The sequence below is a fragment of the Maylandia zebra genome, linkage group LG10 (genome assembly GCF_041146795.1).
Source record: "Maylandia zebra isolate NMK-2024a linkage group LG10, Mzebra_GT3a, whole genome shotgun sequence".
Classification (NCBI taxonomy): domain Eukaryota; kingdom Metazoa; phylum Chordata; class Actinopteri; order Cichliformes; family Cichlidae; genus Maylandia; species Maylandia zebra.
The window spans coordinates 17,537,898-17,551,036 of NC_135176.1; the positions used below are offsets into that span (position 1 = coordinate 17,537,898).

Sequence of the window (13,139 nt, forward strand, 5' to 3'; positions counted from 1 at the left end):
GGCAAATTTGGATTAGAGGTTGAAGGCTGATTTATGTCATCACTTCAAAAATAGTTTCCTTAGCATAAACAAGAGTACTCAGAGAGTGCAACTCCCCCCTAAGGGCAAGGGCTATACTGAAACTGTGATGTTTTAGAATGTTGTTATGACAACATGCTGACGTCAGCCTGCTTTTATAACAATTTCCGGATGCCAAACCTATAACCTATGACCTTGAAGCATTACATAATAATTTTTTATCTTTACACATACAAGTGGAGGAGAATTCCCTGAAATCATTGGCTTTTATAAGCCGTTACAACATCAGATTTTAAGATATATTCATGCAGCATGCAATTTTGCAAAGCTTTGTGCTGTAATTGTAACACTGTCGGGCTTCGTATTGAAAAAAATTACACTTGTGTGTACAGCTTTCTCTGTCCCCTTTCATGAGATATATTACTCTATATGGTTTCTAGAAGTTTTTTTCAAGGTCAACTTTAACCTTGGCAGCTAACAATGAGGATCAAGGAAAAATGCGAACCGACTTTGACCCGATGTTCACCTAAATTAAATCAACTCAAGTTGTTATTGGTATCTACTGTTGCATAAAATTAGAACATCGTATCTTGAAAATTGTAGACACTGTATTTGCAGAAGAACAATACGGGTGCAATGCATAGACATAATGCTAAGCAACAGACTTTCATTCACTACAACAGCAAACGGCAAAAACGCGATGGAGTGATTCACTCCAGTGACTCCAGTCTACAGTCGTGAGGGCTAGGAGGCATTAATCAGCTACAGGCCCTCTGTTGGGACACCTTTCAATCAAAGCTGCCATATTCCTAACTCCAGTATCCAGATGGATGAGTTATAAAAAGAAATAAAATCCAAATAAGGGGGGCCACAATTTTTTTGGCATTTCATGTTGGCCTGGTTTTTCAGGAACTGTTCCAGTGCGAGCTGGAGGTTTTTCAGATCCAGAGGTTTCTTAAAAGGGAGGCCTCACAATTTCTACCTGTATATGTTGCTGGAGAAATTGAAACTAGATTAGCATTTTTTTCACATTTTCATTTTATTAGAATGGTATTAACTTTATTTGCCATTGTTGCACACTGTGTAATCTGCAACTGTTTTATTTAGTTGTATTTATTGGTTTAGCCTGTATCACCATCCATCCATTTTCTTCCACTTATCCAATTCAGGGTTGGCCGAAGCCTGCCCCCACCTGTAATAGGACAAGAGGTGGGATACAAACCTGAGTCACATTCACACCTAAAGAATCACCCACTAACATGCATGTCTTTATACTTTGAGAGGAAGCCAGTGCACCCTGAGAGACCCGAAACTGGGGTAGGTCTAGCATGGAAACTGCACACAGAAGGGTGCCAGGTAGGCAGCAGGTTTGAACCCAGGACCTTCTTACTGTGAGACATAATATACCACCCTGCCTGTATCCCCATGTCATTAAAATACTGAAGAAACAATTGCATAAATTCCTTGTCTTTACTTCTTGATTACACAGTAGGTTAGGGGGCTCCGTTTTTCTGTATTTCTATTTGGCTAGTGAGCAAATGTAACTTGACACAGGCCTTAATTTGTGTTTTGTTTTTCATTTGATCAGAAAAAGTGGAAATCCCCTCTATCCCTTTATATGACAGTTTCATTGGGTAGATCTGCGATTATTTCTTTCTTTTCTCTCATACCTCAGCTGACTTTGAGTTACGTCAATTACTCGTTGATGTAACTCACTGAAATAATCAGTTGTGATACAACCTTCTCTATTTGGCTAATATGTTACAACTCTCAGAAAGCTGTGGTCATAATTGCTGATTATTTCAAGGCATCTGTTTTTGAACTGTTTAGGTAACAGTAATGGTTTTAATTAGCGCTGTCAGCGTTAATCTCGTTAAACGAGATAACGAGACGAGAGATTAACGCTGACAGCACTAGTTTTAATACACACTATTTTCTAAAATTATGGATTTTTTCCATCATCATCTTTTTAGGGGGTTTTCTGCACTGGTGGATAGAGAGGATAATGTAAGTTGAATTGATAAATAAAAAGAATAACAAACAGTGCATACCAGCTCTCCAGGTCTTTCATAAAAATTGTGTCACGGGTTGCCGGGGCAAGCGTGTGAATTAGTTAGGACCCAGGAAGCGGCAGCTCTGGTGCAAGTGAGTTTATTAAACAGCGGTGGATACAACAGGGATGACGCGGGTGAAACATGAAACTAAGAAAACCTAAACTGGAAAACTAACAGAACTAAACAGAAACCAAGATGCAGGGAGGTACGGGGAAATACACAGAAAGACGGACGGAGAGACGCAGACAAACCAGCAACGAGGACGAGGTAACACACACTATGGCTGTGTCCCAATTCAGGGTCTGCACGCATTAAGGACGCATTTTAAGTGCGATTACGTCACCGCCACGCGACGATGGCTGTCCTAATTCGAAGTGTACTTCAACTGCATACTCCAACTGCGCCGTCGAGTTCCCCAAATATCAAGCGTGGTCCGGTGCACGCTTCGTGGTCCCATATATCCCACAATTCATAGCGCGGTGGTGGGTGTGGATCATTTTGCCGCAAAATACGGCAGAAGGGACCGGCCGAAGAGTGAACTGTCAAAAGTAAGTACTGAATATGATGTCACTTATTTATGTGCGAATGTTTAATAACGAAGAACATTAAAACTTTACTGTTGGCCACATGTCGGCAAAGTTGTGTGACATTAGTGATGTTTGTACTTGCAGCGTTAACTTGGGTTTAAAGCCTCTACTTCAAAATATATATATAGTCGACCTTACTCTTACAGAGAATGTGATGATTTTGTGGATAATTAAAGTCAGTCATATATCCACAAACACAACAAGCTGAAAGTCAGTGATGCTGCTCGGTTTGCAGTCCTGAATATCACGGCACAAGCAGGATCCACTGCACTGTTAATGTTAGCTATGTTATATTGCTGCCTCTGTTCGGTGGTGTTGAGCCAAACGGACTTTAACGTGTGTTTGAACGAGCTGACGGGTCACTCGTTAAGCTGAAAGAAAGATGCTTTAATCACAGGAGTCACCCATGTGTCCACTGTACCATCTGGGAATTCTTCTTGTTTAGCACTCGTAATAACACACACACTAAATCCTCCTTCTTTTGTGCTGTTTTGTAGCAGTGTGTGCACCTGAGACTGTCACCTGTCTGTCTGTCCTGCACTCTCTCTCTCTTTTTCTTTCTCTCTGATTGTGTAATAAAAGTATGAACATGTATTTATAAGTTACACTTGTGTTTGAATCCTGCAGCTTATCACACATTTGATTTCCATGTGTGACAACTGCAAGTGTGTCTGTCCAGAGTGAGGACAGACTGAGGGACCCACTGCTGCACATCATCTGTGAGGCTTTGCACCCCTGATGATCCACAAGGACAAACTCAGCAGTGTGTGAGGAAGAGGAGGAGGAAGAGCCAGCAGCAGCTGACAGATTGAGAGAATAGACAGACTGTTCCCTGTTTGTAAAGGACTGCTAGAAAAGTTTAAAATAACTAATTGTCTGTCCTGAATCAGTCTTATTAGGTTATGTTCAAATCATTTTATCATTCCAGTGTTTGCAGTGTGGGAGAAAGTACTCAGGGCCTTCAAGTTACACACTATGAAAGGCAGCAACAAGTTTAATGTTCAGAAACCTAAAGTCTGTATCAGCAGCAGAATGGAGCTAAAAATAAATGTTTGTTCCACTTCTATGAAGCTTTGAGTATTTTGGATTAGTAGCACTGCTGTGTTTGTTGCATCATATTGCTGTAATTGTTTATATGTTTTATATATTCTGAGCTAAGTTGATCTATAGTGTTACATCATATTCTATAAGGATGTTATGTGTTTGTAGACTTTCTGCCCAGTTTGACCCATTTAGCAGAAGTCAGCCTGTTTAAGGCTCTGATATCTATTCTGTATGACTTAAAGCAGTTATGACATGGTCTGATTTTCTCACCCAATAAAGGAATATTTCATATATCAGTCTACTCTTCATTCTATCAGACACAGTTATCACAGCTCGCACATTTTTTTTTTTTTTTTTTGTTTTTACACATATATGTAAGCATTGAGCCAAATGTAATAATGCCAACATACTGAAGGAACAACATTTGTCTCTTATATATAATACATATATAATACACACTGTCAAAGATACTTGTGTGTCTTTGAGTGAAGATTTAAGGTGATAGGACATAAATAGCTGCAACTTGAATCTTTACTGAAGCTCAGTATTTGACACAGAGTTCACTCACATGTGCTGTACCAGTGTACCTGCACATGTAATGTGACAATAGAAGTGATTTGATTTGAGTTCAAACTCATTGCTGTAATAACTAATGATTAATATAATAACTATAATATTGGCCATATCATATTTACACTGACTCTAGTCTCATGAACAACATTAACTATTTGTTATTTACTAGCTAATCTTAAATGACTGTTCAGTACAGAAATGAAGCCCAATAATCATGTTTTACAGTCCTGTGGTCTCAGCCTCAGATACTTATTAAATCACACAAAGCTCATGTAGAAACAAACAAACGAACAAAATATGTTCTCCTTCATTTCTGTCAACCACACGTTTCCAGCTATCATGGTTGCTAGGCAACCTGGGCAGCGCGACAGAGGCTAGACTGTCCCATTTCACAAGCCTCACACTTCCGGCCTCAGCGGTCTTTGAGTACGCGGCCCTTGAAGACCGTTGAGGCTGCGTACTTTAAGGCTGCAGACCCTAAATTGGGATACAGCCCCTGAAATACACACACCAGGAATCAAGGGATGGGAAACAGGAGGGGAACACACCTGGAAGACATCACAGCTGACGAGGCAGGGGCAACGTAAACAGAACACACTGACATAAGACAGACCTTCAACGTAAAACAGGAAACACAGACTCAGAGACGCGGACTAAACACAGAGACCTACTACACTAAGGGGATACACAAGCAGGGAAACACCAAACAGAGGGAACACAACAATCATAATACAAAAACTATCAAAAGTAAAAGTACACAACCAAAAACACTGGGTCACTGACCCAGGACCATGACAAATTGGCTTTTACGGCATCCTGGCAGAATGAGTTACATGTGTTCTTGGTTTGTAATCAACTTGCCAGTTCTCACAATTTGATGTAATACAGGAGTCCTAAAGGAAACAATAAACTGTCTTTGATACTTAGACAACAAGTTACACAGAGGTGTTACATTACTTGCATTCATATCAAGTAGCTTTAATTATTTCATATTTGCAGGACTCTCAGGGCATCGTGTTCAGAGCTTTTAATTGTTCCCAGAATAACATCCCAGTGTGCTGAAAGTGCTTTCAGTTATTGTGATCCTGTACTTTGGAACAACCTGCCTGCAGACATGAGATCAATTAGGATCAATTACATATGTTTTAATGCCATCTTCCTCCATGTAGAGTAAATGAGATTTGTGTTATATAAATAAAATTGTCATTGTTATTATCATTACTAAAGACATTGCCAGTGTAACGCGGTTAAAGGACCAGGGCGCCTGACTGCAGCTTCATAGACAATGAGCTATCAAAATTCATTTCGACTATGGAGCCTGAGTGTGTGAATAAAACACAGGAAGCCAAAGTAGAGCTCAAAATATATATATTATGTTTGTTATGAGAAATGTATAGACGGATGTACAAAATAATAACCAAAATATGCATATATATCACAAACAAAAATAATGTTGACAATACAAAACAGCTTATTAGGTTCCAAAAGGAGGTGGGATGAGGTGTAGTCCAGTATGAGATTTAGTTCAGTTCCATGGACCTGTGATAGGTCATGTGTCAACAGTTTAATTCAGTCCATAGGTTTACGATTCCTACCGCAACGTAGCGGTGGTAGGGTGGCTCGCCATCTCGTGCTGATCAGGGCTGATCGTGGGTGAAAAAAAAAAAAAAAAAAAAAAAAAAAAAAAAAAAACCCTGACCTAAACAAGGTCAAAAACATAAATTATCATTCACCGAAGAAAATGAAACAGCATTCTACTGCTGTGACAAAATAAATACATAAATAACAAAGACAAGTAACTAATGCAGACGATTTTGTTTTATTTCATTATATATTTTTTGTTTATCTGAACACATACGTGTGTGTGTGTGTGTATATCTACATATATATTCGTATCTGTAAATGAAAATATATGTAGTGTGTATATATTGTTTTTTGTTTTATATGTCTGAAACAAATAAAGATACAATACAATACAATACAATGCCATGTTTCATACAACAATCAATAAACCATCATCTCTTATAATGAATTTCATTCAAAATACTATTATGGAAAAACATTCTCATGGGTCCCATCAAAGTATATCAGCAATAAAGCTAATAAACATTATCCAAAGTTAATCAAATATATTTACAAAACTCATTTAACCACATTTAACCACTAATTTCTAATTTGTGTTGTACAGTTATTTCATTTTCAACTTTAATTTATATATTTTATCTTATTCTTTCCCAGTTAAATTTACCCTTCCATTCTAATTTGTGTTGTACAGTTATTTCATTTTTAACCTTAATTTATATTTTATTCCTTCCTAGTTAAATATACCCTTTTTAATTTTTCATATTTATTTCCTATCTTATTCATAGCCTTTTCCTTTTTTGTTTTCTTTAGGTCACGAGCAGTTGTCCAAGCATTTCACTACATATCGTACTGTGCATGACTGTGTACGTGACAAATAAAATTTGAATTTGAGGTGTTGCGCAACAGATTCAATAATCTCAATGGAATTTAACTCAATGCAAAATCTTAAAGGCCGTTTTGGCATTTCATCAGAAAAGTAACAAAAAACATCCAAAGCAGACAAAACTGCAAAAATCAAATCACTCGCTCAACTCTAGATACGTTAAGTCAACATTCGGCCATAATGGAATAAACAAAAACCACAATATTCAATAAATAAAACTAGTAATTGCACTTACTGTCGCTAGCCTAGCATTAGCTTTCCGGCGTTTTAGCATGTGCGATGGCGGCTCCGCATTTTCATTAATTGTGACAAAACAAAACAAACAAATAACTCACCGTTGAGTCGATTGTGAGGTGGTGTAAAGATGAATGAATCGGCCGGGTTATTGTACGCTGCCAACTGGTATGTAGTGTAAAATTTGTCGATATCGGACAAGTACGCCAACAGCAGCCAGAGGAGCAGGAAACACGCAGTTGCTTGACCCGGAACTTATGCAGGTTCATTCCCGCCACAATAAAGGGATTGGCGGAAGTGGGGTCAGAAGTTTAGCAGTCTTGGGATCAGACTGCTAAAGTTACCAGACATTATTTTTAATAAAAACACTAAAACTATTTTTTAAATGTTAAATTTTTTTTATTTATAGAGCACTTTATGAGAAAAGAACAAAATAAAATGTGATTTGGTCATTGTCTAACAGTCAGAGACTGATATTTTGGCATTAAAAATCACAGGATCTTGATTTTTAATGTATCATTAAATCTATATTTAATCACCAAATGTATATTTGACAATTCACTTAGTAAAAAACAACTGTCAAGTCATTTGTACCATATAAAAATTTGAGATAAGAATGGCTATATATATGTTTTTCTATAAAAACAGTGCTTTACATAACTCACTTTAGACTACAGTATTTCTAAACAAATATGGCCTTAATTAGCTTTGTTTAGCTTTTGCTTTTCTTCTTCTTCGGCAGCACAGAAATCTAACAAGAGCCACAATAGAATAGAGCAGAGCAGTGACCACAGACAGCAATATGAACAGTACATCTAAACAGTAGTAAGAGTACCAGGGCATCTTATAAGCCTCTGTACGCAGGTGACGAGCCCCTTTGTGGCGCATCACATATTCTACCCAGAAGACTGCCTTCTCCATGGGTGTTATTGGCTGATCTCTGTGCAAACGTGACATTCGTTGCATGTTCTGCCTGTAGCTCTCTTGATGGAGCAGTTGTTGAAGGACTTGCTCAAAACTGTGGCCATTAACATCAGACAGGTGGATGATCTTTCCAGCTCCTCTCTCCTGCAGTCGCAGAAGGTTGTCATACTGGTCGAAGAACAAGGGTATGCCAAGCACGGGGACCCCATAGTAAATGGCCTCCTGGACACCATTAGTTCCTCCATGAGCTACAAAGACTTTGGTCTGTGGATGACCCAGAAGATCTTTCTGTGGCATCCAGTCGACCATTAAAGTGTTGTTTCCCAGTGTAGAGGGACGGTTTCCTTTGTGCCTCCATATCACCTGGTTAGAAAACAAAAAAATAAAGACCATTAGTATGTAAGTACCCCTGAAACAGACAGTAATGATAAAAGCTTTTGTTTCTGGAAAGAACTTACTGACTTGTGAGTAGTCTTTGTGTGGTTTTCCTGTTTTATTTTTAAAGTATTGCTTTACATGTCATTTCCACTCCTTTGTTTGTCTGCCCTCTCTTCACAGTTCACCTGCTGGACTTGTCCTTAGTTGTTTTTTTAGACTTTGTGCTTATTTGGATTTACCCTTAAATGAACTCTCCTACTTACTTCATATACTCTTCAACTGCCATGTTTTTTCAGTTGTTCCTCCCTTTTTGTTATTAAAAATGTTTAAGTTCAACAAACCTTTGGTTCTTTCTCCCTACCTCTCAGTCTAAAGACTTTCTGTCTATCTTAAATTATAAAGATTTACACTACCTCTGGGTCAGACAGAAAGACAGCTGAAATTATATTGTTATATGATTATAATTGTTTCATTATTCTGCTTCAGTTAGGCAGTTATTTGTAACGCTATTAAGTACCTACAACTTTCAGATTATAAATTGTATTTACAATAATTTAGCTGATTGAAAATTAATGCAACACCTATAATGAACGTAACGTATCAGCTTTAAAATTGTAAATTATAGGGGCTCTCTCACCTTCTGAGGCATCTTGGCAAACACGCTGGCGATTTCATCTGCAATCTCTTTGGGCAAAGCATCAACTAAGGTTCCCAGAGTCATGATGATCACTCCATGCTGCCCAGCACTCTGAACAAACTCCTCCAGCTCTGCTGGCAGAGGCTGAGCTGGTTTGCACTGAAATCCTCCTATATAGACAACATTTGGCATAGTGGGGCGAGGGAACTCGAACACAAAATCTGACCTGAACAGCCAAATGTCTGCTTCCTGAAGAAGTGAGATGATGTCACATCCACCCTCAATATACTTATCACACATCTCATCATAGACTGGGCCCACCAAGAATTTCTGCTGGAACAGCGTAATGCCATGGAATAATATGTTTTTGATCCTCTGGATGAAATTCATTTTGTCTGTTAAGCCAGATCCTGGCACCGGGATGTAAGAGAGGGGTGAGGGAGCTAACACAAAGTGGCCTTCTCCACTGGTGATCCAGCGTACGTTGAGCACTAAGGGAAGCTTGAGATATTTGGCTAGAATGACCCCTGGGGCCATAGCTGGATCAGTTAGAACCAGATCATACTGGGAATCTCTTAATCTTTTGACCATAGTTTGATCATTCAAAATATGTTTGGCCATCTCAGATATCAGCACGTGAGCCTTATGAATCATAGAAAGGAAATCCTTGGTGAGTTTGAGAAAAGTCAGCAGTGAAGTCCCTTCTCTCTGTGCCTAAAAATAGTTAGAAAAAAACGTGTTATTCATAAATAAATGCATCCATCCATTTTCTGACACTTATTCAGGTCTGGGGCAGCGGTCTAAACAGAAATCCACTGACATCCCTCTCCCCAACCACCTTATCCAGCAGCAAAGAGATACAGGGTCCAGTCAAATGGTCATTTTCCATTATGGAGGTTCCTAAGTGAAGTCACACAAAGTATCTGCAGGGCAGCCATAGTAAGGGAGGGTGCTTCAGCACTTTTATTTATTATCTCCTTTACCATAAAACTCACTGAATTGAGGTAATATTGTTCCTCAGTTCTGATATTTATCACTCACCATTCATAAAACTATAAACACAACTGTGGTGCAGATCATGTAGATGTTTATTTACAGTGCGTTTTGCATATTATGCTATTCACACAAAGAATTTTCCACTCCTTCCTTCCCTCACTTGTGAACAAGATCCCAACATACTTTAACTTCTCCTCTTAGGCCAGCAACTTGTTCATGGAGTTAGCACATGCAACATTCCCTAACCTGAAGGTGCAGCGAAGCAACCCTCTCACCCACTGGGGAAAACTAGAAAGTGGAGGCACTGAGCAGGAAATACAAATCTTGGTGGGAATTCAAAGCTCTTGGGATCAGACTGCTAAAGCTTCCACCTTTGACCGCTGCCCGACTCACAATGCATCACACCGAAATAAATACATTAAATCCATAGTCACATACCCTCATATGCTCTTGAAGGTACACCTCGAAGAAGTTGTTTACATCTTCACCCAAATCAATTGTAATGGATGTGTAAATATCAGACTTCTCAGGGATAAATAAGGTGTTTGTGGCCCTGATCACAGTGAGGCTGTGACCCCTGGCATGAAGTTCTTCTAGAACGATCTTCATATTGATCCAGTGGCTGCCATCTACAGGGAAAACTAGGACGTTTCCTCCATTGCAATGTTGTGTTAATGAAATGAGGCAAACAGTGAGTATAACAAACAACCCCCACCCACGATGTGAAGCCATGGTTCCTATAATGTCAGAAGGAGACAGGGTCATATCAGTCAATGTACCACGTATAAGATATATATGACAAGTAAAGGTTAAAAAGTTTGACTAAATATATATACAGTACAATTCAAGATTATTTTATACATTTGTAAACAGTAGAAACTTTCAACAACTGTCAACAGGAGAAGGAAGATGTATCTGAAATGAACTTACCCACAGTAAAAAGAGGCAACAGTAGTCCTGCTTGCCCAGGGACTTGCCCAGGGACTACCAATGCATCATTCCTTACATATGGGTTCAAACTCCAATGTTATACAAGAGCAGTTCTTTCTCTGGTAAATTAGTTACCTGTGACACGTGACAAGTCACTTTTTTTAAATTTAATTTAGTGATATCAGAGAACTGATACTGTTTCACTGTGAGCACCTTTGTGACTGTTGCTGTTACATAAGTACAATGCTTATAGCAGACTAACGTGTCAAAAAAGACAAACTGACAAACTGATAATAAATACATAAGCTATCATGCTCTTATGGAATGTATTTAGTTTCCTCAGGGATTTGACCTAGAGGTTATTTGACCATATTTGAACATTAAATCTAGTTGAAAGGCCTGACATTCCTCTTACGATCCACTTAGGATCAGTCAAAGAAAGAATTTAGAACCTTTACTAAAACCTTGATGTTTCAAGCTACACTACTTTAAAAAGTATAATTAGGTATTGTCCAGTGGCGTAAATGACACAAGTAAAAGTACTTAATACATAAAAATGAGTTGTGTAACCATCAAGAATATTATTAGATTTTAATATGTATTTTATGTACACTGTATTTTCTTATTTTTATACGAATTAAGGCTTCTAAAAAAAAGAAAGAGCAAATACCAAGAAGTAAAGGGGAAACAATCAAAGTTGCCTCCTATTGATCATTTGTCACAAGACCTTTTAAATATGTTAATATTTATAAGAAAATACATGCCCAGTAATCACTCTGAAGGACTATTTTATGTGTCTTACATGACTGTCCACGGAGCTGTGCCTGTAGATTGCAGTAAAGTTAGTAAACTTTGAAATCGTAGGGCGTCAGCTACAGGTCCTTAATGGCTGCTCATTACATCCAAAAAAGCAGGGGAAGCGCTTTAAAATTATACTTCATAATAGCTGCACCGATCATGGCTTTGTGTAAGCTAATCATTAGTGCCTCTACGATTTGCAGATAGATTTTCAAGACAGAGTGCAAACTTGTGAGTTAATTTTCATAATACCGTTTCACTTGGTGAACCCACTCTTGCTGCTTTGGTTTTACATGCCAGAGAAAAACAACCATCTCAATTTCCTCAGGAAGGAAAAAAATGCAGGTATTACTGATGTCTCTGCTGGGTCCTAACACCTGCCGCTTTCTAGTCCCTTTTGGATTTCATTCAGGACTTTTACAGAATAAAAATTATGCTTGGCAGGTGAACAGTGAGAGTGGTTTGTCGTATGTTTAGTTTAAAACAATGAAAGTTTAACAGACTCAGTGAGAAGATTTATTTTGGATTTTTTTTTTTAATTATCTTGAGATAATTGTTTGAGAGACATATGTGCTCATGAGGTTTAAAACATTAGCAAGCTGACTGATTGCAACAGAATTACTTTGAAATTCAAGGGAATTTAAGACATCCCTGGCACTGGTCCATATTAGCAGGCAAGATGACACACAGCATGAACATCTCTAAATGCTTCTTAAAAAAAACTATTTGTTTAATGTGTTTGCTCTTTATAGAAACACTATCACCAGTAATTTAAGGGCGGTTTTTGCCTGCCTCAAGTTGCAGTGTATAACAATTACTTTGTAAAATCCAGCTGCTACACTTCTACAGTAAAACTGTAACGTTTAAACAGAATGAAACCTACCAGAGCTTAACTTTAGTCCGGTTATCTGTATGGCACATTCGTGTCTGGCATTTGTAAGAAAGTAAATTCACTGACAATTACTGGAACTTATTGTGAGTTGCGGTGACTTTAAATCTGGATAGATTATCTGTTTAAACCTACTGCTTTAACCCTGTTAACCCTTTCTGCCTGAACGGGTATTATGGTTTATCAGCCACTAACACTGACACGTGATGACTCCTCCCATACTGCTTACTTCTTCTCTGTATTTTCCTGGTTTTGTGTAAAACACATAAGGAGTGGTAGAGGTCTAGAGGTGCCACACCTGTACAGGGTTTGGTGTGCCGGTCTTTTTTCTTTCTTTTCTCACCAGCAACAGGAGATCATTTAGTTTCAGGGTTTTAAATGCCTTGTTTACCTTTTTTATGCATACACATTGACATACTTGCATTAATGATATACTCATTTTAAATTTCTCAAATAAAATGTTGGTTGCTTCAGTTCAAAGTGATCTAATTGTTTAAGATGTTACAGATACTAAGAATGACTGCAGTAAATGGGGAATTAAAGTTTCCAAAGAATTATAAACTAAAGAATAAGGACGATTTTGAGAAGTGCTATGATGTTAAAAAGGATC

At 38.1% G+C, this 13,139-nt stretch overlaps 1 protein-coding gene across 5 annotated transcripts; it reads right to left on the minus strand.

Moving 5' to 3' along the window:
- Positions 1-7,393: 7,393 nt before the first annotated feature.
- Positions 7,394-11,964, minus strand: ugt5d1 (UDP glucuronosyltransferase 5 family, polypeptide D1). Of its 5 annotated transcripts, XM_076889218.1 has the most exons (5): positions 11,893-11,940; positions 10,843-10,977; positions 10,351-10,649; positions 8,917-9,630; positions 7,394-8,264 (listed from the first exon to the last, which is right to left on the minus strand). In XM_076889218.1, exons 3-5 carry the CDS (start codon positions 10,642-10,644, stop codon positions 7,680-7,682), a joined length of 1,593 nt encoding a protein of 530 aa, XP_076745333.1. In that variant the 5' UTR covers positions 10,645-10,649; positions 10,843-10,977; positions 11,893-11,940; the 3' UTR covers positions 7,394-7,679. The 5 variants fall into 5 exon arrangements, with proteins under 5 accessions (XP_076745333.1, XP_076745335.1, XP_076745334.1 ...); XM_076889220.1 differs by lacking the exon at positions 10,843-10,977 and having other exon boundaries at positions 11,893-11,964; XM_076889219.1 differs by lacking the exon at positions 10,843-10,977 and having other exon boundaries at positions 11,645-11,936.
- Between the last annotated feature and the right edge of the window lie 1,175 nt (positions 11,965-13,139).